The sequence below is a fragment of the Cetorhinus maximus genome, chromosome 22, assembly GCF_964194155.1.
Source record: "Cetorhinus maximus chromosome 22, sCetMax3.hap1.1, whole genome shotgun sequence".
NCBI classification, from domain to species: Eukaryota; Metazoa; Chordata; class Chondrichthyes; order Lamniformes; family Cetorhinidae; genus Cetorhinus; species Cetorhinus maximus.
The window spans coordinates 31,581,685-31,606,001 of NC_135900.1; the positions used below are offsets into that span (position 1 = coordinate 31,581,685).

Here is a 24,317-nt window from a genome sequence, read left to right on the forward strand (position 1 = left end):
ACCACATATACAACCAACTAAGCAACTACTGGTTATGTGACCAGCTCAGGCTTAAGAACGACTTAGTTACTGAACTGAACTTGTTAAAGTAAGGAAGTAACTAATAGTTTGCTCATACCATCGAGCAGAGCAGTAACAAAGAACTGTCTTTATTTATGATCAGAAATATTACTCCACCATTAGATTCAAGGAAAGCACTCTGATCTTCTCTGTGTTTTTGTTAAAAATAAATGTTCTCCAGGAATTGTCTGCTTTTCATTGAGTTTTGTTAAAAAACTGACCGTTACTATCTGAAAGCATAAAGCACAATTGACAATGCCACCAAGTGGCAAACAGGGGAAAAGCCACTGCTGCAGTATCTTTCACCTTGAGGCATTTTTAAGAAAAGACTCTAAAGCCCTGTGTTTGAGATACTCGCAACACTGGGTCTACATTTAGCCATTGAATGGGAATGCCAACATCAGCAATTAGAGAGGGTTTGTGCTTTCTTGAAGTTTGCAAGGCAAGACTTTCACTTTATCTGAATAATCTACCTGCTTATGGAAATTAAGAGCAGGGGATCTGAAATGAAAGGTAGACATTAATTGCAAAACTGGACAAGTCTTCAGCTATTAAGGAGCTGCTCCTGGTGTATAAAGGGTAGTGATCTCCAGTTCTTCTTCTGGAAGCAGCAGGGAAAGCTACAAGCAAATTCAAATATCAAGATGATGGACATTCTATGGCCTATGGCCATCCAGCCTGTTGCCATCCAGCCCCTGATCTACCATATTCTGTCCCTTCACATGAGTATGAGAGGTTCAGGGTTCCTCATTATCTTCTATTAATTACTGAGATTCTGAAAGTTTGTAATCAATCCCAGCTAAACTTGATGAATGGACCTTAATAGTTTAACTAACATGTTGGCAAGCTATTGTCTTACAGTCACACACTATCACCTTAACCAGACCCTTCCAATCTTTATGATCCTCACTTACAGTATGCTAAATTCCCAGGATAAGTTCTGTTTATCTTGGACGGTCTTACGTGGTGCCTTAGAGCTCTCCGAATTTTTGCTGAGACTTCAGTCCTTCTCTCTGCAAGTAAGGCATTCAAGTATGCAGAGATAAATGGAGCTAAGTGTAGTCCCTTCTAGAGCAGGGGGTTATCACACAGCATAGAAGGTAATTTGTGATTCCTCCCATAGACTAATTGATAAGAACTATAACAACCATCTGAAGCAAATTCATTGTGTGGACCGTCCATATCAGGGCAGTTGTTAACTTGCAGTTCGGTTGATCGGCTAAGATCTTATGGAGCATGATCATCTCATTAAACGCTGTGTGATTTCTTTCTCAGAGTCCATTGCTGAAAGGACTTTCAGCTGCAGTGTTCATAACCACAATGTTCATATTTTCACAGAAATCTCTAAAATTATCATGAGCACTGTCATTGTCAGTCATAAACTTAGCCGGTGCTCCCAGTCTGGTCCCTTTCCATTTCTCCATGACTTACCTACAATCACCCTTTTCTGTTCACTATGTAAAATGAAAGTATTTCTGTCTTTGTCCTATGCTTTTAAATTCAAGGTTACTACTTCATTTAAATCTCGTGCTAATGGAAGATTTACAATGGGACGTGGCAGCATCCTCCAATACTTTTTACGTATGCCACATTTTGCAGTAATCTCTTCAATGAGCATTGTGTACTCATCGTCAACCACACCTGCATCCTTTAGTAGGATTTTTAATCTTTGACAAGAAAGGTGAGCAAATTGTCAATGTAACTTTAAGGCAATTTGCTTTTTTTCTCTGATTCATATCACCTGATGCTATTAACATGTCTTTAGAAATGTCAGATTTTGGTAAAGGGATGCAATAATGCCCTGATTGGGTAAACTGCAGATCCACTGATTTTCCGAAAATAATTGCTTTATCATGTTCCATGTCCAGTTTCATTTGTGTCTTTTTCATAGAAAGCTTGCTCACCAGCAAGGGTAGCTCACTACAGAATACATCAGTACTAATAAAGTGGCTTGCTCCAGCCTTTTTTCACGGAATCACCAGTCTTACTAGTGACCTTAATGTGTTATCCCCAAACCTGAAACAAGTTGATCTTTCATACTCCCATACCTTGCTTTGATCCTTACTACTGAGTGAATCTAAATAACATTTTAGCCAATCTGATCCACACACTGTTGAGGAGCATCACTATCTAACATGGCACAATTAAAATTAATCAGTGATTAATACACTCATGACTGGACTAAAGCTTCTTGTGATTAGCACAATTCCCTCAGACGGATTATTATCATCACCTTCAACTTCCAAATTCTGTGTGTCAAGCACCACTTTGAAAACCCAGCTGTTCCACTTTGGGAAGTTCATCACAATGATATTTTGAATCACATCTTAAGCACATGTTAACTGTTCCCCGGGCATTCCTGGAGCTCATTCGCCTATTATTGCAACGCCAATCCTATTGTCTGCTGTGATATCCAGATCTGCTAAGAATGCCTTCATCCTCATTCCTTCTGTCTGTAACTCTTCTGTTGTACTGACACCCATGAGTCCTCCATCCTTTGTGATACTTCAAAATGTCCCATTTGCGCCATTAAGGTTGCTGGAAATGACTGCTTCCCCAGAAGTTTTTGTTTAAAGCAGCAGACATTTGATCCAAAAGGGTGTCTTGTTCTGAGAACCCAATGTGAATTCAGACTAGGAGCCTATCTATATGTGACACCTTAGCATAACCCAGCAGTTTAAAATATGCGCACTAAATTAGGAATCTCCAAATTGAATTTCTGCAATCTTTCAGACAATCTGTTAAGTCCATGATATATTCCTTTATGGAATGACTATCTGTCTTTTGAAATCTAGTAAGTCTGACCATGCCTTGTAGGCATCCAAAAGATCATGTTTCTTATAAATTTCATCCATAAAGTTTAATAGAAGATCCAAACATTCACCAGTATCCAACTGATGGGCACCCAGCCCACAAAATACCTTGCTTCTGATTTTACTTTTATCAGGAAACAAAAATGACAAGGCCATACATTGTTTTCTATTCCATAAAGATGTAACCTGTGTCCACATACACACTTCTGTTTTCCATTGGTCATAAGGTTCAGATTCGGAGAACATCAGTGGGTACCTATAATCCACCAATTTACACTTGCTTTCAGCCATTCTTCATTTCCAATCTTTACTCCTAGACAACATTCTATGCTACCATGTTAAACTTCTGACTGCAAGATGGTGAAATAGGAAAGCAGACATCAATCTTTTACTTAATGCTAAATTTATTTACAGAATGCAACATTATAAATGTCTGCCTCCTCCCTAACCAACACCCAGTGTCCCAGAAGTCTCTTTTTATATGTACTCAAGATGCTTAATCAATCCTTAACCTTAATCATACAATGTGTTACTTGTTCAAGACGTGATTTGTGATATGACGTGCTTTTATGGATTTTTCCTGATCCTTGTCTGGAAGGAGCAAATGACAGACTGTCAGCAACTTGACAGCTATATGCTTGCCTCTGTGCTTCTAGTCACATGAGCCCTACTGGAAGTCGAGTCCTCAGAACATTACATTGTCTGAATCCCTCAGTTATGTTGCTTTAGAATGTGTTGCATTATAGCAGGTTTTTATCAAGTCGTGGCATTGGGGACTCAACACCTTGACATCATTAGTGAGGGTTTTCCTGAGAGATGCTCCAACTGTACTTGCCACCTACATAACCGAGGTCTTCCATCATTGTCACTGATGCTGAATGTTGCTAGTGGCAGGAAGCAGAACAATCGACTCTTGCTTCATCACAATGTGCAAATGGTTAATAGAATTGTAGGTATATCAAACCAATTTGTAACATGGTGTACGAGGAGGCAATGAACTGTTGCACACATTCATGCTCATGACTATTTTCTAGCTATTCCTTGGGATTGGAATCCCAAAAAAGTCGGTGGTGATGCTATATCTCTACATAGTGATGTGCCTCTCCTCCAATTTGTGCTAATCCATGCTGTGTACAACTTCTTGTTAATTATAGCATTGTCGGAGGGGGTGCAATGTTTGACCTGTTGAAACCTGTGACCCATTTGTGCTCTGTGCTTTCTGTTTTATTTCTGTAAAGAGAAGATAGATAGGAAATAAATTATGGAATATTCTGTTCTGCATGATCTAGGAAGCAGCAGTTTTGTGGCCTAAAGCATAGCCTATCTGAATGGAAGGTACCTTATCTAGAAAAAATGTGTGAGAATATGTGAGCGTGCTATACAGCGATATGCATGAATCATAACCAATTCCAATCCTTCTCTGCTGCATCATTCCAGGTTCTTTTTTAATCATGTTCATTGCTTCCCCTTACACTGCATTTGTAGTCGGTTATTTTTTCATTTGCATTTGTGTCACATTGTAACTTTGATTGTTGTCAGTAGCTACCAGTAGGCTACATATATTCACCTTCATTCTAATTTCTTACCTTGGCATTTCTCTTCAAGTCTGACACATTCTTCTGGACATCCTTCCAAACTGTTCTTGTATGTGGTGCCATAATGACCCCTTGTGTGAAGAACTCCCACCCTTGTTTTTTCCTCTGAGCACAGGTAGATGACTCCTCTATCTGTAGAAAGCACTTCAATGCTTTCAGGTTGTCTACTATAATCTGCAGAATCTGATCCATAAATCTTGCTTTATGCCTTCTGTATTCTCCATCCATTTCCTAAAGAAATTGTACACTTCATACTGGACAGGTCTGAATATACTATACACGTTGGCTAAGTGACTTTTTGAGCAGGTTGAGCAGTATTTTTGCTCATATTTTCTAACTGGCCAGCCAGCTGTGTTTCTTTTTAGCTTCATAATGCACCCAAGCTTCTAGAAGAATGAAAAGCTGGAGGTTCCAGTGAGTGCTTTGAGAAAAATGGGCAAAAATATTAGCTCCCATTTAATGCACTCTGTCGTTAAGAACAGTTTCACCTCCGAGGAAAACAAAGCCATAGACAACTTAAAGGAAATATCTTATAACTAATCTTGCAAGGTGAGTTACAGATAATCAGAAACATTTTCAGCAATATTCCAGACTGTACAAAGGTCACAGTATACTATTCTGTAGTTCTCTCTGTAGCACAGTCACCTCTGAATCATAAGGTTGTGGGTTCAAGTTCCACTCCAGAGACTTAAGCACAGTCTCAGCTGGAATTCCAGTGCATAACCAAGGGAGCACTGCACTGTTGAAGGTGCAGTCTTTCATATGAAGCGTTAAATTGAGGCTCCATCTGTCCTCCCAGGTGGGTGTAAAAGATCCCGTGACAGTGTTTTGAAAATAAGCAGGGGAATTCCACCCAGTGTCCTGGCTAATATTTACCCTTTTACCAACATCACTTCAAAGAGATTCTCTGTCATTATCCCACTGATGTTTGTGGGACTGTGCTGCGTGTAAGTTAACTGCAGTTTTCCCCACATGACAACAGTCACTTCAGTAGTATTTCATTAGTTGTAAAGCACTTTGTTATGTCCTGAGGTTGTGAAAGGTAAGTCAAATTTTCTTTCAAGCAATGGAAACACTGGAGACATTTTCAAAGGCAATAATTGATTTCCAATGTATTTCACTTTACAGGAGCAACCTGATAAATTGAAGAATTTAATTTCAATAGGTACATGCCAGCTAGTAGACTTTAGACTTTTGGTGGTCAGGACTGTGAAAATGACTGTGGCAATTTTACTAGGGAAGGAATATCAAAGAACTAATGAAGTACACTGCAGTTGGACTAAATAACTCAGATAACCAACTTCTGAAAGGCACTTACTTCCCTCCCAGGTACAATGTAATAGGTTGAGAGCTCCTTCTACCCGTTTCCAGTGTTGAAGATGGAAGAATGCATATGCTATTGCTTCACTGTCCCCTCTCTTCAAAATATGTTCTGGTGGCAGTATTAAACTTTTCATTTCTAATAAATACTAAAAAAAAAGAAAAAAAGTAATTTTTATAAAAGACACTGTTGGAAGACCAAGAACTGTAAATAGAGTCATTAACTCTTTGAAACCTTAGCATGTTTCACATGAATTTTTTTTTTGTCTTGTAAATGACTAAATAGCCTATTTGCTATTCGACTTGTCAGGCATCAAGTGTTTAATAGCACTATTTTAGAATTAATTTAACTGTCAGTTTTAGACAGACATGTCAGTCACAGAGATTTCCCTCATTGCCTTCCACTTCCCCACAATTACAAACAACTCCTCCTTCATGCCTTTTCTACTGACAAATGGTAAGAGATTGCAAGCCAATTTCAAATCATAAAACATTACAATTAGCATTTACAAACAAAGCTATTAGTTTGTGAACTAATGGAGAAAAGAGCAGCCACTCACTTTGGGTACATGTGGGTTAAATTCTACTGCCCTGTGTATTGCTTCTACAGCATTCATCTCTGCAGTACTCAGCCCTCGCCTGGAGGCAGCCTCTGGTGAGAATCTACAACAACAGCAAAACCATTCATCACAGTTTACATCATGAAACCGCACGACTTTGTGGACCACTGAAGAACATGCAGAATGACACACCGGGTTCCCAGAAACCCAGTACTCAAGAAAGGGACTCTTTATATCTCATTGCACCATCTGCTATTGCTCCACCCTCACAGAAGTCATGAAAGTATCAAGAGATACTGGTGCCCCAAAATATTATATTATGGACTAATTTTCAATTTGAGCACAGTCGGCCAACTGACAGTAGCAGATAAGCCACCTGCTCTACAGCCCATTTAATTTTCCTTTCTATTAAATTGTGACTTTATTTCTTGTTTCTCTCTCTCCCCCTTGTTTTAATCCATCCTATAAAGGACCTATTTGCCTTACTTTATCAGTTCTGAGGGAGGGTGTCCATTTGAACCGTTAATCTATCAGATGGTTTATGTATAGAATAAATAATGAACATTTGGGAGACACGACTAGGTGTCATCTCATCCTCAAATTCAAATGTCATAAACCATGAACACAATATTTAATGAATTAATGGGGACTAAATTCGACAGCCTACGAAAGCAACTGTGTGATTACGATGTGGGGTTAACCTAAGCCAGTTGCTCTGCTGCTGACAGCATGCCACGCGTTGCCTGCTAGTTAACATGATTGCAGTGTGCAGCCGGCATGAAGTGCTGTTTAGTGGCTGCACGTTTCAACAGGGGGCCCAAAATTATGAGAGGCTAGCATCAGTTAAATCCAGCCAGCAGCTCTTCAAAGCAGAGGTGGCTGAAGCAGGTGCTGAAAGCAATTCTAGAGCTGATTCTGACCTGGGAAAGGCACATGAAGTGCATAACACATGAAAGGGTGGGCTGCAAGATTTTCGGTCGCTGCACTGGAGGCCTTAGCCAAGGAGGTGCCGGGAAGGAGAGATGGGTTATTCCGGCAGGGGACCAGCAGGCAATCCAGACAAGCTCTCACAAGGCAGTGAGGGCAGAAAGCTGTGGTGGTCAATTCCAGGAGTCAGACCCCGTGAATCTGGATGCAGGGCTGCAAAAAGTTCAATGGCCTCACACAAATAGATAAGGTCATTGATTTCATCTTCAGATGCTATATTCCACAAACTGCACCACTCGCCTCTGACACTGTTTGATGTTTCACAATCACTCACCTACCAACAATCTCCATCAATCAGGGCTCATACATCACATTCATAGATTCACCTCACCCTCACATGCTTAGAACTGTTCCAAGCCTCATACCCACATCTCCCAGTCTGCACACATTGCCAGCTATTCAATCATGACAGCCACATCATCCAAACTGATTGCTGCAAACTGACACACTTCCCTCTGTCTTGCAGGACAAGGTAGCACACAGCCAGAGCAGCAGGAGCTAACCAGAGGGGGAATGGCACCCCTGCATGTTATTATCCCTATCCAGGAGATTGATGGCTATCATTGGAGCATTGATGAGACCATAACCAGTGGCAGAGCTGAAACAACTGAAAATGACATTATGCTCATACATAATCTTTCTTCCCACATCCCAGTGTATAGTAATTGAGTGTTTAATTGTGTTCAGGTGGCAGCCATTAACTGGGAGTTCACTTGAGCTCGTATATTGCTTATAAACTGTGTAAAAATTAAGGTCCAGTTCTATCCTTCACCACGTGGATATATGGAGTGCAACACCCATGTTCCCCTCATTCCACACTTCCTTGTGATTTACAAGCTGTTGATGGTGTAAATCTGCATCTCTTACTTTCTCCCCATCCCCTCACCACAACCCTACCCTTCTGACTTTCTCTTTTCAGAAAGCATAGTACAACCTGGCCAGGCAGTGGTGGAACAGCAAGAAAATTGTGAAGATGAAGAAACACTGTCACTCATTGTCACACTTGCAGCCACCAGCTGGAATGGTGCACAGTGTGTACATTAGAGGGGAGCACACAGACTGGATATGCACTTGGTGAGGCACCAGATACGAGTGGCTTATAGCCAGGGCAAAGTGAAAGGAAAGCACTGATGCCAGCTCACCAGCAGTGCCCTTGCTGATGCCTGTCAGCCAGCCAGCCCAGAGGCTGTTGCCATCCATGTCAAGTTGGTGCAGTCCCAGGCCATCAGCAGTCTCCAGCATAGCCTTCAACCAGCCATACTGTAACCACTGGGGTAGCACTGTGCAGGAGTACTAGGAAAGGCACAGGGAAGACACTAAGGGAATGCACACGGTCGATTAGTTGACATTTGTATGCAATATTCGAAATTTTTGATTTTAAAATTTGTTCAGAATATTTATTTTATGTTCATAATGTTAAGGTTTGATTTATTCCATTTGAGGTACTAGGCTCTGCTTCATTCTCACATTTGATTGTTACATGTTTCCATGTTTATAACCTGATTACAGCCTACAAATGAATTTTTTATACAAGTTACACCGCAATTCAGCCTTTGGGCTTTAAATGTGTTTCTTGAATAAAATACCATATGATTATTATTATTACATTGTGGCTAAGCAGATGCAGTAATGGTTGATGACAGAGGGAAGGTGTGGGGCTGTTGGTGAATGGGGAATTAGGGTTGCGTTTCTTGTTATTGCAGCTGGATAAGTTCTTCTTGGGCAGCAGAGTCAGAAAGAGGCTCTCAGGCAACAGCCATGTGATCAGTGGATCGCTCTTATCACCCAGTAGCCACCCTCTGGTTTGTTGTGGTGGCTCAAATGCTGATGATACATCAGACTGCCACAGAATGAAGCCATCATGACAATTGCCAGGATACTGGGCATTGACCTGCACTGACCAGTCGCACACCAACTGGTCACTGAGTGAGTGAAATGCCTTCCGGTTCCAGTACAACTCAGAGTAGACATTCAGTGCCGGCAAAGTGATGTGTGTGCTATCTATGGCACCCTGTACCATGAGGGAGCCTGCAATCATTGTAAAGTCACATGCACACTCTGCTTGTTGCTCTCTGGCAATAGGGGATGAAATATATTCAACTCTTTGAATAGAAAGCATCAGTTACCTCCCCTGCGGGACATTGAATGGGAAACTGCAGGGTGTTTTAAATATCTACCACCAGCTCAGAACGACCCGAAGTATAAAAGCTCACAACCCACGGTCATCTTCAGAGTCACTGGCAATGCAGTCCTTGTCATGCTCTGAGATTGCAGTTGTGGCTACAACAGGTGGCAGATTTTAGTGAGGACATCTTTACTTAAGCACAGATGGCTTGCACATTGTTCTTTGCTGAGGTTCAGATAAGGGATTTGCTCCCTGAATACTTTGGGCAAATATGGCCTCCTGTTGAATGTACTTCTTCCCTTCCTTCTCCTCCTCCCCCTTCAGGCAGCTTGTCCTGTTCTGCATGCCTTCTGCTCATTCTCCCAATCATGCTGTATTCCAAGTGGAATACCTACGTCTGGGAGCAAGTGGTTTGTGCAGAAGCCTTGAAGTCAGGGCCATGTCCTTTAGCATGCGCCACACCACTCAGTGTAGACTTTAGCAATTTTAAACAACTCCAAAAAGCACTCGTCCAATCATAGCAACAGCCAGTAGAAATCAATCAGCAACTAGCCTGAAAGTAGTTGATGATCCTTTAAATATCACTAGTGTCATTTCTCTCCTGCTACTGAACACTTGTTCAATTGTGCATAATCAAGAGACAGCTTGGAGCGTTGAGCTCCAAAATGGCAGAAATGGCATTAATTCAGTGTTACTTGCTAAATTACATCATGATCTGCCAACTCTGAATACTTCTGGAGGACGCTCACTGAAGGTACACTAACACTTTCACCAATATGGCACCAAGCATGGTTCGCACCAAAGTTAGCACGTGTGCCATGGATTCCACTTTGGACCTCTAAGGCTACTCTTCGTGCGCATTTTTTCTGCACTACATATCTGAATATTATGCCATACATATTTAATCTGTTTCAGTCTTTTTGATCAATAATGTCATTCTTGACATTATGCTAGGATTAACTATGTTGAGAATACCTACTTGTCAGAGACTGCTCTTGCTTTAAGTAGTGCCGCTGTGTAACATATTGTTGCTGACTTTGGTAAGCTAATATCTGTCATAAAAGAGAGAAGAAATCCATCATTAAATGACGTCAACACACGACAAAAATCAAGGAACTCCATTTCTCTTAACAGTGGAATGAATTTTCCCACAAAACATTTGCTCTTAGCCGAGTCTACCTTTCAGGAGTTCCTTTTTCCATTTTTCTTAACTGATCCAAAACTCAGAAAAACTCCATGCAGAAAGAATCCAGTAAGTAATCCATCATAGAAAGAATTGTTCACATTGTCATCAATTCATGGTGCCTGGATTACCGTACATGGGCTTGACAGATTTTATATTGGTTCATTCTGCTCTGTAGACTTTTGGAAATTTTTAAAGTATAAAAGCATCTCAGTGCGTTAAAATTAGATTGCAATCTGTGTAGACTGTAAACTGCAATTTTCATATTCTCCCAAGGATGACAGCATTTTACATGAAAATAGAAATATTTTTGTATGAGAAACCATCCTCCTAGCCCTGTACCATGTCTACAGATCATTCACCAAATCTTTGGTGAAGGTCTCAGTGTCTGCGCCTGAACTTCTGAAATTAATGTACAATTTCCTTCAATTTGAGCCCATACAAGGAAATTAATGCATTTTTTTCCCCCCCATGAAACTTCAAGCCAAAACATTTTCAGTTAGCTTGAACTTAGGGAGATAGATGCTCTGATGTGCTTACTGATACTAAATACTTACTTATATACATGCTCAGGATTCCTGCAAATTCAGGATTGATCTAGACTGAGATTGTTAATTTTATTTGTTCTCAGAACGTGGATGACACTAGCAAGCCAGAAGGAAAAAAGCAGTAAAAACTGGGGAAGAAGAAGACTGGTCTGAACTGGTCTTGTATAGCTTAAAATGGAACACCAGTAAAAACTGGGAAATAAGAGTACTGGTCCAAACTGTTTCTCTCTTCTGGGAAGGCAGAATTTAATGCCTATTCTTTACTGTCCTTAGAGCCAGTCCCCATTGCCTTCTTGTGCTGTTGCAGCCCTTGTGGTGATGGTGCTCACGAGATGGTGTAAAATAGGAATTCAAGGACTTTGACCCAGCACAGTGAAGTAACAGTCATACACACCCAATCAGGATGGTGTATGACTTTGGGGGAACTTGGAGCACCTGGTTCTCCAGGTGTTGAGAGTCATGGAGTTGGCAGGCGCTGGAAGTAAGGTTAAGACACATACTGGAAAAATCGGGTAAATTTATTACAGCAAACATGAAGGGCTTCCTGGTGGACCAACTCCAAACTATTTCAGTATGAATTCAGATGGAAAGCATGAGTTATAGCCCGGCAGTCCATATATTGCTAAACTCAAACACAAACAACAAATGTAACGCAATTAATAGCCCTTTGCCAATATGAATTGCTGGAGACTAAATGCAAAAGGTGCTCGCTGGATTCTGGAATAAGTGGTCTGTGCTGCTGTTGTGTAAACAAGGGGTGGAATCTTCTGCTCTCGTTGGTGGCGAGCTAGGAGATGGGAAGGGCATTTACTTGGGCAGGGTGGTGGCGTACCTGAAACCTGCTGCCTTTCTGCCTCCACCAGAATTAAGTTCTGAGCAGGAAGGCCTATGGCCGACCTTCCTGCCCGTTCGCCAATTAAGGGGTAGGTTTCTCTCGAGTCCCTCAAAGGCAATCAGTGCCTGATCAAGGGAGGAGGTACTGGACATCGGGGGCAGGGGTGGGGGGGCTGCGCTGACAGCCACACCTCTTCCCTTGCATCTGACCCCTTGCATGCCCCCATCCCCCCCCTCTCCGCAATCCCCACCCCACATAACCTCCCCTCCCATCCGCACATTACTTTCTTGTAGCCTGGGTCCTCCGTAACCCCGGGACTCAGGGGTGTCCTTCAGCAACAGCCATGGCCTTCTCAGTGGCGCTGCTGAGCGCAAGGGCTGCTTGATAGGTGGGACTTCTGCCCCCAGGGTCCTGATTCCAGGGCAAGGCCCGTCAGTGGCCTCGCCATTGCCTGATGGGTGTGTGGGGGTTCGGTGGGCCTTCCTGAAGAAGCACCGCGGGTCCCTCACGGGCCCTCCAGCCAGCAGGCGAGACCATCACCAACACACCAAGAATCCACCCCAGGTGTCCCAAAGCAGCTGTGTGTTTAGAGTACAGGCTACTAAGCTCTGCTAATGCTGAGAATTCATGTTAGAATCTAATCTCAACAATCCAACCCACACAGGTGGATTGGCAGGAGCTCCCTACTAACACTGGGGCCAAAGTCTACTAACTGTTTGAATTTTTAAAAAAAGATTTAAATCCCTGGTCATGGGTGATGCTCTATTAGCACAATATGAATACGCTAGCACTAAATGTTTCAGTGTCATTTGGCTGCTTGTAAACTGCCTCCTACATGGTCTCTACAAGCAATCTAGGTGACTCTTTTGATTCTCTGCAACCTGCAATTCTGACAACATGGTTAAAATGTCAACCTGAAACTCTTTTCATCAGTCAGTGTAATTTTAAAATGAATCATCTCTATTGTGAGACCTCATCAGGAATCGGTCACAAATGTCCATCCAATCAAAACAATTTATAATGAATCTATTAATGGCCATTATGAGCACAGCTGAATAGTTCAATACTTTTATTTCTCCTTTATCTTCCATCTTTCCCCCTTTGTCTTCCTCCTCTCCTTGAGGAGGTATGATACCATGAATACTGGTCACTCTCTGGCACTTCACACATGTGGCCATCAATGTAGGCATAGTCAATAGGCTTAATTTTATCTTTACACATCCTCACATGTAGAGGGGAGGCTGATAGGGGATGTCAGGAATCCTTTGTTCTGTCAATGGTCTTTGTCGTGACTCTTTAACTCTGTCATGTGTTACGAATATCTAATTTTATGATTGATACGTTTTAGGAGCGTAACTTATAATTTGGGAATTGAAATTTTTAAATGCAGCCTTGAGAAGCTGGTAAATAAACCTGAAGTAATTACAAATCAAAGATGGCCTATGTTCGTTTATAAGGCGACAGTGGGAAGTATTGGAAACTAAACAATGGGCTACCTCTCTGGGCGTCATGGTAGAGACAGGATGTCTACCGCTGCCTCAATAAGGGGGTTTAAATTATTTATTTGGTTTACCAGAAGTCCCAGTGCAATGATTCCGTGGAAATTGCCCGGGAAGTCTGAACTTCCGATGGGCAATTACCCTGCTCCCAGGGGCCCTCCGCAAAAGTCTCAAAGTTAGAGCCAGAGACTTCAGACAGTTCTGTCTTACTTACCTGGAAAGTTAGTTACCCAGGAAATATCAGGCAGAAAAATCCTAGTCTAACTCCTGGGTAACTATACAACTGACCCCCAATCACTCACGCTGACCCCCCCACCCCCAACCCACATCTGCCCCAATTCGATAAGCCCCCACCATCCGACTTCCCCCCACACCGGCCTGATCTGACTAGCCCCCAACCGTAACCCTAAACCTAACCCCACCAAAACTGACCCACCTATCCAGCTACCACCCGCCCCATCCTACTACCTCACCCACCTGCCACCCTACCCACGTGCCATCCTAACCCTTACACACTTACCTTCTCTCTGTAGCTTTTCAAAGAGACTTCGGGACATTTAAACTCTTTACTTACCAGAATACTGCAGCTAGTGCCATAAAAAGAGGACAAGGCTTGTCTTCCCCTGATAATCTATTGCTACAAATAAGTGGTTCAATTTCGGGACACGCTCTGCATTTCCGGAGAAGCAGGGATCAGAAGTCCCGGCCAGAAACGCGGAGCTCTGGCGTGGCACAGGAAAGTAGGAGTGGAGTAGCAATCTGACAGTGACTGCTCCTGCTTTGAGGATTCAGGCCGTTGACCTATAGTAAGCAAACTTTAATGCTTATATACTGAACATTACTACTTATTGCTGTCCTTTGTTTGCTGGTATCTGAGGTCACATTAATCTTCATGTGTTAAAATGGGGTCACATTGGAAAATAGTTTGGGAAGCACTGGACTAAATACTAAAAAACAGAGCGGAGTTAGCTTCCCAAAAGCAAAATGAGGTAAAGATTAACTTATCACCTTGGTAACTGGCGCACACCAGCATGACAACAACTAATTGGCCTAGCAAATAAACAATGCTGCAGCATTACAGTAAACGCTAGTATTACACTGAATGAACTACGGCACAAAATACTGGAGATGTAATGGTTTCCAAAATACAACAACATTTAGGTGTTTTAAGTGAAAGAGGCAGCTCTTCTCCATATTTTGGGTTCAATTCTTCAAAAGCAAAGGTTTAAAAAGCCCACCCGATACAGACTGACCTTCAAAAATCACAGTCATGACGTTATAAATTAGGCAGTGTTCCTTTGAATGCACAGCACATTCACTGCTGTTGCTTAGCACAGTGTTTAGCAACAATGAATGCAACATCTTCAATAGATTGTAAGATCAGAGCATTTACGCCTGGAACAAACAAATTCTTGCTCGGTGATGGTTTCAATTTGCTGGTCTACAGTGCTCAGGCAAAATATAGCAAAACAGAGTTGACATCTAAAAGCCCACAAAGTGCACAAGAAATTATTTCTCAAATTGTACCTGAAACAAGAATTACCAACCAATTGTATTTCTGTGCAGAATTTATCTGAGGACTTTAACATATAAAACAGTATCAATAATACGTAAACAAAACTACAATGTCTATGTCAGTCTTGCAAATTAAAAATATTTTTCTTCTGTATATTTGAATTTCAATAGAGATTTAAAGTTTACTTAAAGTCAATTCTCCTGAAGTTATGTTTATTTTTCATTCCTTAGTTGAATCAAAGATTCTTGTCTTAATTCTTTGCTTGCCAACCACAAAAGCTCAATTTCCATTCTTTTGTTTATTCACAGAATTACAGAGTGCAGAAGAGGCCCTTCGGCCCATTGAGTCTGCACCGACACGTGAGAAACACCTGACCTACCTACCTAATCCCATTTACCAGCACTTGGCCCATAGCCTTGAATGTTATGACGTGCCACGTGCTCATCCAGGTACTTTTTAAAGGATGTGAGGCAACCCGCCTCCACCACCCTCCCAGGCAGCGCATTCCAGACCGTCACCGCCCTCTGGGTCAAAAAGTTTTTCCTCACATCCCCCCTAAACCTCCTGCCCCTCACCTCGAACTTACGTCCCCTCGTGACTGACCCTTCAACTAAGGGGAACAGCTGCTCCCTATCCACCCTCTCCATGCCCCTCGTAATCTTGTACACCTCGATCAGGATGTGGGTGTTGCTAGCAAGTCTGCACTTACTGCTCATCTCCAGTTGCCCTAAGAAGCTGGTGGCGAGCCTTTTTCTTGAACTGATGCAATTATTCTTTTTCTATGGTTTAATACAACTGAGTGGCTTGCTAGGCCACCCCACAGCGCAATTAAGGGCAGAATTTTGCCCTTATCGGGCGGGCTCGGTGGGGGAGGGCGAAGCCGACCTGCCCTTACCGGGGCTGGACGGCGATTTCACGCCGGCGGGACAATTAAGGCCCGCCCAGCGTGAAATGCATGCTTCAGCGATGCCTGTGTGGGGGTGAGGGGGGCTGGAAGGAGGGCGAGAGTGTAAGCTCGCACGGAGCTGCCTCAGGGAGAGGGAGAGTTTTGAAAATTAAAATTGGAGATTTTTAAAATGTCCAAACACATGTTCCCGCTCATATGAGTCTGTCACCTGAGCAGGGACATGTTAGAAATTAGGATGAAATTTTAAAAATGTGGATGAGGTTTCACAAAAAAATGCAAAGGCTGCTTGACCATTTTGCCTTTCAGCAAAAAATTGCATTCAATTAATAATTTAATGAATGGCCTTAATAGGCCTGTTAATTGTCGGCGGGCACGCTGCCGACTCCCGCATACGCCCACCGACCAAAATATCGCGCGAGTGCGCGATGACATCAGGACCCTCGCCCAACATCATCGCGTGTCAATTTACGTTCGAGCAAGTCAGGCGCAAGCCCGCCCGCTCAGCGAAAAATCCTGCCCCATGAGTACGTTAGTGTGGGTCTGGAGTCACACATCGGCCAGACTGGATAAGGACAGCAGGTTTCTTTCCATAAAAGGCATTAGTGAGGCAATGGGGTTTTTAAGTCAATCCAACAGCTCCATGGTCAGTTTTACTGAAACCGGCTTTCTATTTCCAGATTTTTAAAATGGAATTCAAATTCTCAAACTGGCGTGGTAGGATTTAAACTCTCATTCCTCGGACGCTCTGGATTGCTCATCCAGGAGCATTAGCTACAAAAGTGCAGCGTGATAACAAAGAGAGGGATAATTATACCTTTTTATCTGGCCTCGTGTGAATTACTGTTATGTTCATGACCGTCTCATATGCAACATGAATTTAATTCTTAAATTGAAAATGACTCCAGAATCATTCCCAGTGGCTGAGTTGGAGAATTTATTTTCTATTTGTTCATGGGATGTGGGCATCACTGGCTTTTTTAATGCCCATCCCCAACTGCCCTTGAGAAGGTGTTGGTGCCTTCTTGAACCGCTGCAGTCCATGTGGTGTAGATACACCCACAGTGCTGTTAGGGTCATTCCTTTTAGAATGGACCACATGATTCTATACTAAGCCATTCAGATAAAAGATCCCAAGCTTGATCTGTGGTCTGTCTGAGTGAGCTTCTCTCAACCAACAGCAATGAAGCTTTACAATTAGTCTCAACACACCTAGGTTAGGGAGAAGAAAATGTTCTGAGGATTCGCAAACCTGTTGGCTATCCAGGGAACCCTGCTGGAAGCTTTATATTTAAGGACGGTGGATGAGAGTGCAACTGGGTTCAGCCGACATACACTCCGTGAATGAATAGCTTTCAATTCTCACTGAAGAACAAGAGTCATGTGGATTCGAAACGTTAATTCTGTTTCTCTCTCTGTAGATGCTGCCAGGCCTGCTGAGTTTTTCCAGCATTTTCTGTTTTTATTTCAATTCTCATTGTCCAGTTTCACCTATGAAGAAAGCTTAAGTTGATAAGGTAACGAAAGGCTGCCAGAATTTGTGGAACAATGTCCCCAGCAAGAGGCAGGGCCTTGAGGAGAACAGGTTAGGGAAAATCCCTTGGAAATACAGGCAGAAATATGAACATGAAACAGCACCTTCAGACTCTGACTGGACAGAGAGCTCAAAGAAGCATCTCTGCACTTATTTGCTATCAGGCAAAATCATTAATGCTTCAGTGAAGCACCTTGGGATGTTTTACTAGGTTTAAAGGCACCATATGAATACAAGTTGCAGTTGTTGCTGTTAACCAAACTATCTGCCAACTATTTTCCCACCTTTCCTCCAGTGTACAAAAATACTCTGATTTTATCACTTAACAAGGACTCACCATCATATTTGGCTAAAACTGCTTGCACATCGGCATAGGCCTGTAGCTCTAAAAGTGCCTCCAGTAAATTTTCATGGATGTTGAACATACTGAGAAGAGGGAACTCCTTCATCAACTGTAAAACAAATTGACAGTTAGACTGATAAATACAGTTGGTAATAAGCTTGGGATTTGTAAAACAAAAAGGCATTAAGGGTACTGCAAAGTAAATTGACCCATTTGGATTACGTAATTTCAACAGATCAGAACTTTTGTCCATTTGTGTTGATAGTTCCAAGTTTTTAAACCAGCACATGTAAGTTTAATTCGGATTCTCTGCTAACCTTGCAGCATCTGAATTTTATGTTATAACTAGTACAGGCTGGGTGGATTTGTTCAGCTGGTTTGCTGAGGCTCCAGATCCTAACTTCAACAAATGTGAGTGGTTAAATTAGTTATTCTTTAAAATACTTAATCTGTTGTGCACAATGCTGATGCAACACAACAATGGCTTATCGAAGGAGACTGGTACAATGTTTTACAAGGTAAAATGGTAATATTTATTGTTTACAGATTTATGTTGATCCAAGGAGAAGCATAACATGCTTTGAATATTATGCTGGAGGATTATTTTTAATTCGAATTCAATATTATGCTCATTTTGATATGCTTGTGTTCTTAAATGATAAATAGCGCAGAAGGAGAGCATCACGTGTCAACAATATCACGCTGACTTCTGCATGTTTTCAGTCAGGTGCTATAGGCAATATTGTTATTACAGGACGCAGTCTCAAATGGCTGGATTTTAGTTCTGGGACTTTCTGGGTTGGGATATCGGGCGCATTTCTGGGTCCTGACCCCCACGCTGTGCTGGCACCTGACACCCAATGTGATTTTTTACAAGCTGGTCAATTAGTGGCCAAGGAGTGCGCTCACCATTCAATTGAGGACAGCAGGCCAGCCCCTGAGACTGGAGGGCCAATGGGAGGCCATTCAGCCGTGAGAAATCAGCTGCTCTACGTTCCACTTGCAGGTAGTTATCTATTTACCCACTGAATCAGGATATTTCCAGGAACATACCAGCACGTAGCAGGAAATTGTGGGAGCATCAGGTCGTTTTAAAAATTTCACCCATTGGCCTGGATTTTCGCCAAGTCAGGATGACTCAGGAACCCTTTGAAAATGGCGGGCAGGTCCCGATTCTGGGATTCCCGACCCCACCTGGCTGTGCGATTTTCAGGAGTGCCTTATAAGTGTGCGGGCTGGTTTATCGCGAACCCTCACCCGGCATGCCCGACCTGGTCAGCTCCATTGCGGGTACAGGCATTGCCAAGTCCTCCACAATTATCAGGCGAGACTTGTGATTCACAGCACCTTAGAGGTGTCGTGAACTATAGTCTGTATGAGGGGACCTGTGAAAAGGAAAGTTCAGAAAGTCCTCCTCATGCAATCTATGCCAAGCTATGTCCTCCACCCACCATCCCCCATGCCTAAGTATGCCCTCCACCCACCCCCATGGCCCCTTATGACCCATATGCCAAGGTGGCCCCCCACTTGCCCCCATGGCTGCTCATGCTCCTTCTACCAAGCTATACCCCTCCACCCCTCCCATGCCCCCTCATGCTCCTATGCCAGGTTATGTCCCTGCACCCATTCCCCCATGGCCCTGCATGCCCCCTATGCCAAGCTATGCCACTTCCATGCCATTCACCCACTATATACTGTTTAGAACCAACGAACTCTATAGTGGCAATAGGATGTGTAAAAATACATGAAAGTCAAAAAAGTCATTAATTTATTAATTTCTACTATGCTAGAAAAAAGTCCTTTCACTACAGTGCAATAAAAAAGTGACAATCATGCAAACCTTTAAAATATCAATTACAAAAACTGCAGGCACTTGAAACCTCTTAACCTTCTGTAAATAGATATTGTGAAATTGGTAGCAGAGACCAGAGAGCCAGAACTGACAATCAAGCAATGTTTTCCCCGGGGCTCAGGTGTTTTATTAGAGTCATGGATGTCTGGGCTCTCAGTCTAGAATACATAACGTGGAGGGCATAGCTTGGCATAGGGGACATGAGGAGCCACCTGGGTGAGTGGAGGGCATGCCTTAGCATAGGGGACATGAGGAGTGCATGCAGGGGGGAGGGGATGTGAGGGCTGAAGGGCCTTTGTGGTTTTATTTTGACTGGGATGAAGTCCCATAGCACGGAGGTGGTCCTTATAAATAGCCCGCCTCTGCACCCGGCAGGCCCTGTGGCTGCTTTGGACTCTTTCCCAAGTCGGCTGGCTCAACCGCAGCCCAAACCTGCCCTTGGCGATGAAGATCCCACCTTTGTAGACACTTTCTCCTGAGGCGGGCAGGCCAGGCCGGGAATTTTTTTGACTCTTGCTTCCTGCCCCCTGGAAATGAAGATCCCACCTTTGTAGACACTTTCTCCTGAGGCGGGCTGGCCAGGCCGGGAATTTTCCCGACTCTTGCTGCCCACCTGGGTGATGAAAACCCAGGCCATTGTCTCCAGATTACTGACTGAATAGGAATAGTCCACCTTTCTAATAATCCGTTCAAACATTTCAGTCCTTTTAACCAGATTATCACATACAACCAGCCACAACTGCATTGTTCTGACAATGTCCACTTCTACTCACATCCCGCATCATCTTTACTGCTTCTCTTGTCCTTCCCAGTTTTCTCGAACACATTGCCAATCTTCTTTTAATGTAAACTAACACGTTTGTGTCCCTCCCTGAAAGACAGAACATCCTGTATGTACGTTTTCAGTGGTGAAGACAATGGTTTACCTATGAACCGAGAAGCGGAAGTTGGCCATTCAGCCCCTCAAGCCTGTTCCTCTATTCCATTAGGTAATCATTGATCTATCTCCTTCATCCTTCAGTTAATTCCTTGCATCAAAACTCAGAATTCAAAAAAAGCAACCTTTTTTCTTTTAACTTCAATCACAGGACGTTGTAAATTAATCCTTAGAGTACCTGGAAAATATTTTACATTTTCAAAGCAGTTTTAAAATAGTGCAGTTCAAAAAACATTCGGTACCTTTATAAAAGCATAAGGATTATGTTGTAATGCTAGTTAAACTGACAGCTACAGAGGGCTTCATTCAAACCACATTCTAATTTTTAAAAAATGACGTGATGAATTATATTAGCGGACTAATATACCTCTGAATGGATTCACAGAGTCTGTGCTTTCTTCAGTCTCGCCTTTCTTGTGTGTAGCTGTTACAAATTTGTACAAACTGATGTCAAAATGAATACAAAATATGTCTTGTCTAGAAGGCTGCAAAGGATGCATTCTATACTCAATTGGATATAGGGCTCACTTGCCTCTGATCCCTTGATCTGAATTAACAGCCATTTGTCCAGTAACCAGTCTGACGCAACAGAACTGCCGGGCTTTATAAAGTCTCCATTTAGCAATCGCCCTCACCTAATTATTCAGCAAGGTACTCATTTGATAACCTACAGGGATTAGAAAGAGTTAGAAGTGGGAAGCGAAATAAATATAAATCTGGGCATTATCACATTGGGCAGAATCTTTTGCCTGTCGAGCAGGCCGGTCGGGAGCGGGCGGGGAGCCGACTGCCGCCTGCGATCGGCTGCGCGCCGCCATTTTACATGGGCAGGCCAATTAAGGCCCGCCCAGCGTGACACGCGCCCGGTAGCGCTCAGCATTACCTGTGTGGGCGGGGGGAGGAGGGAGAGTCGGGGCCTGCGCTCCTTCACGCACGTGTGCGAAAGAGCACAGAAATCTCCCTGAGGCACAGAGCTGTCTCAGGGAGATTAATTTCATAATGAAAATTTTTAGTAAAGAAGGTTAAAAAATCATTTACACATCTCCCCTCATGTGACAGCGTCACATGAGCTGGGATATGTTTATGAAATGTTCGAAAATTATCTATTAATTTAATATACGCTTCATGAAACCTCACCCGCCCGTGGATGAGGTTTCATGAAAAATGCGAAGGCCACTTGGGCTCTTTGCCTGCCCGCCAACCTTAAGGTTGGATAGGCAGCCCCGTCAATTTGGTTAATTGGTTTATTAATGGTCTTAACAGGCCTTTGACAGCTTGGCGGGCACACAGCTTACTCTGGTGCACGCCCGCCGAACGAAAGATCAAAATGACGTGCGGTGACGTCGGGGCGCACACCCATTATCTATCTGATATATCAGCGTTATCCCTCAGAGAAATCATGGTCATGTTTTCTTGAGGGAATAAGTGGAAAAGTTGGAGTGCATCTTAATGTAATAATGAAAAAATTATGGCCAGAGATATCTGTCAGTGTCACACAATTCTCCGTCCCACATTCTGTTGCAATTTCTTTGTTTGGCATTGGTCTTTATTTATTTTCTGCTTTTTGCTTCAGGTCACTTTATGTTACAAATGATTACCTGACAAAAGCAGCTGCAAACATCTTATCCCATTTAACTGCTAGAGCAGGGCAAGAAAGGACAGGAGTTCCTTACTCTCTAGCTTTCCCTCCTAATTACCACAGAACCTAATATGATAGGATCTGGAACTTTCTAGGTATGTTCTCATGAGCTGTTGTGCAAATACTTATTTAAATCATTTACAATAATTACATGACATATTGCAGAGGGAAATGAAGTAGGGCATTAATTAAAGCATCAGAGTAATGCCCTGACTTGTAAGTAGTGATAAAATACTTACTGCCATGTCTCTGCAGATTCAATTTAGAACACTCCAATGGTTTTTAATAAACACAAAAGGTTATTTAAGTGGGTAGTTTTACTTATTCAGTTTTAATTGGGCTGTTACAAGCACAACAGTTGCTTTAATATTCCACATTAGGTCATGTTTCTCACCTTCCAAAAGGAATGACCATATCTTCCTTGCAAATCTCCTAACTGAAGATTAAATGAGCACAGCTATTTCAAACCAGGATACTACTGGTTACACCAGTCCGCTGCAGAATTAATAGGGGTATTTAGCTGAGATTCAATGCTTTTTTGAATGAAAGAATCCTTACATTTGTTTAGGCTCAACCCTTTAAACATTCAACAGACCTTGGTTGATATCCAGTCCGATATGTAGAATATCAATGTCTCAAACCATGCCTCGATAAAATTCCAATAAAAAACTCCATCCCATCCTACAAAAGTTTCAGTGCCCCCATCATGGAACCCCTATATTCTCTGATTCCAAGAGCGATAGTTGGATTCTGAACAAATACGTGTAAGGAAGTTATTTTCTTAAGTGAAGGATCTCCACATTCCAAGCCTCTATTTCAAGAGGCTTCCACATCCTTTCCCAGATGAGGCTACAACACAGGACTACTTGCATGCTAAACAGCAGAAGCAGTATGCGATAGAGAGAGCTAAGCGATCCCACAACCAAGGGATCAGATCAAAGTTCTGCAGCCCTGCCACATCCAGTCGTGAATGGTGATGGACAAGTGACCAGAGGAGGAGGCTCCACAAATATCCCCATCCTCAATGATGGGGGAGCCCAGCACATCAGTGCAAAAGGCAAGGTTGACGCATCTGCAGCCACCTTCAGCCAGAGGTGTCGAGTGGAGGATCCATCTTGCCCTCCTCCTGAGGTCGCCAGCATCACCCAGGCCAGTCTTCAGCTAATTTGATTCACTCCACGTGATATCAAGAAATGGCTGAATATACTGGATACTGCAAAGGCTACGGGCCCTGACAACAAGCTGCGCCCCTAGCCAAGCTGTTCCAGGACGGCTACCTAACAATGTGGAAAATTGCCCAAGAATGTCCTGTCCACAAAATGTAGGACAAACTGACCAATTAACGCCCCATCAGTCTACTCAGCAAAATGATGGAAAGTGTAGCTAACAGTGTTATCAAGCATCACTGAAATAACCTGCTCACTGATGCCCAGTTTGGGTTCCACCATGGCCACTCGGCTCCTGACCTCATTACAACCTTGCTTCAAACATGGATAAAGAGCTGAACTCCAGATGTGAAGTGACAGTTGCTGTCCCTGATATCAAGGCAGCTTTTGATGAAGACAAAATACTGCGGACGCTGGAAATCAAAAATAAAAACAGAAAATGCTGGAAAAACTCTGCTGGTCTGGCAGCATCTGTGGAGAGAGAAACAGAGTTAACATTTCGAGTCCATATGACCCTTCTTCACAGCTAAAGAGAAGCAGAAATATGATGGATTTTCTAATGTATAAGAGGGGTGGACAGGTAGAGCAAAATAGAAGGTCAGTGATAGGTGGGACTTAAGGAGAGATTGACAAAGATGTCATAGACACAGGACAAAGGGAGTGATAACTGTAGTGGTAAAGACTAAAGAAGGTGATGACAGTGGCATGAAGGTAAGAAAGCAGTTAATAGCAGAACAAGGGTAAGCTCTCTGTGAAAGCACAACCATAGGTCCATCTGTCACTAGTTTCTATGTTGTGCTTTCACAGATTGCTGACCCTAATTCTGCTATCCACACATTCTGTCCATGACATCTTTGAAAATCTCTCCTGAGCTCCCACCTATCCCTGACCTCCTATTCCA

At 42.9% G+C, this 24,317-nt stretch overlaps 1 protein-coding gene across 14 annotated transcripts in view; it reads right to left on the minus strand.

Moving 5' to 3' along the window:
* Nucleotides 1-24,317, minus strand: part of LOC144696580 (suppressor of tumorigenicity 7 protein homolog) — a 203,600-nt gene that overhangs the window by 13,865 nt on the left and 165,418 nt on the right. For 11 of the 14 annotated variants that reach the window (XM_078568027.1, XM_078568029.1, XM_078568026.1 and 8 more), the window contains 5 exons: nt 20,448-20,545; nt 17,817-17,931; nt 10,440-10,512; nt 6,349-6,451; nt 5,787-5,937 (listed from right to left, as the gene is read on the minus strand). In XM_078568027.1, coding sequence (XP_078424153.1) covers nt 5,787-5,937; nt 6,349-6,451; nt 10,440-10,512; nt 17,817-17,931; nt 20,448-20,545 — 540 coding nt within the window. The remainder of the gene's footprint in view (nt 1-5,786; nt 5,938-6,348; nt 6,452-10,439; nt 10,513-17,816; nt 17,932-20,447; nt 20,546-24,317) is intronic. The other 3 variants (XM_078568040.1, XM_078568038.1, XM_078568037.1) reach the window with 2 other exon arrangements.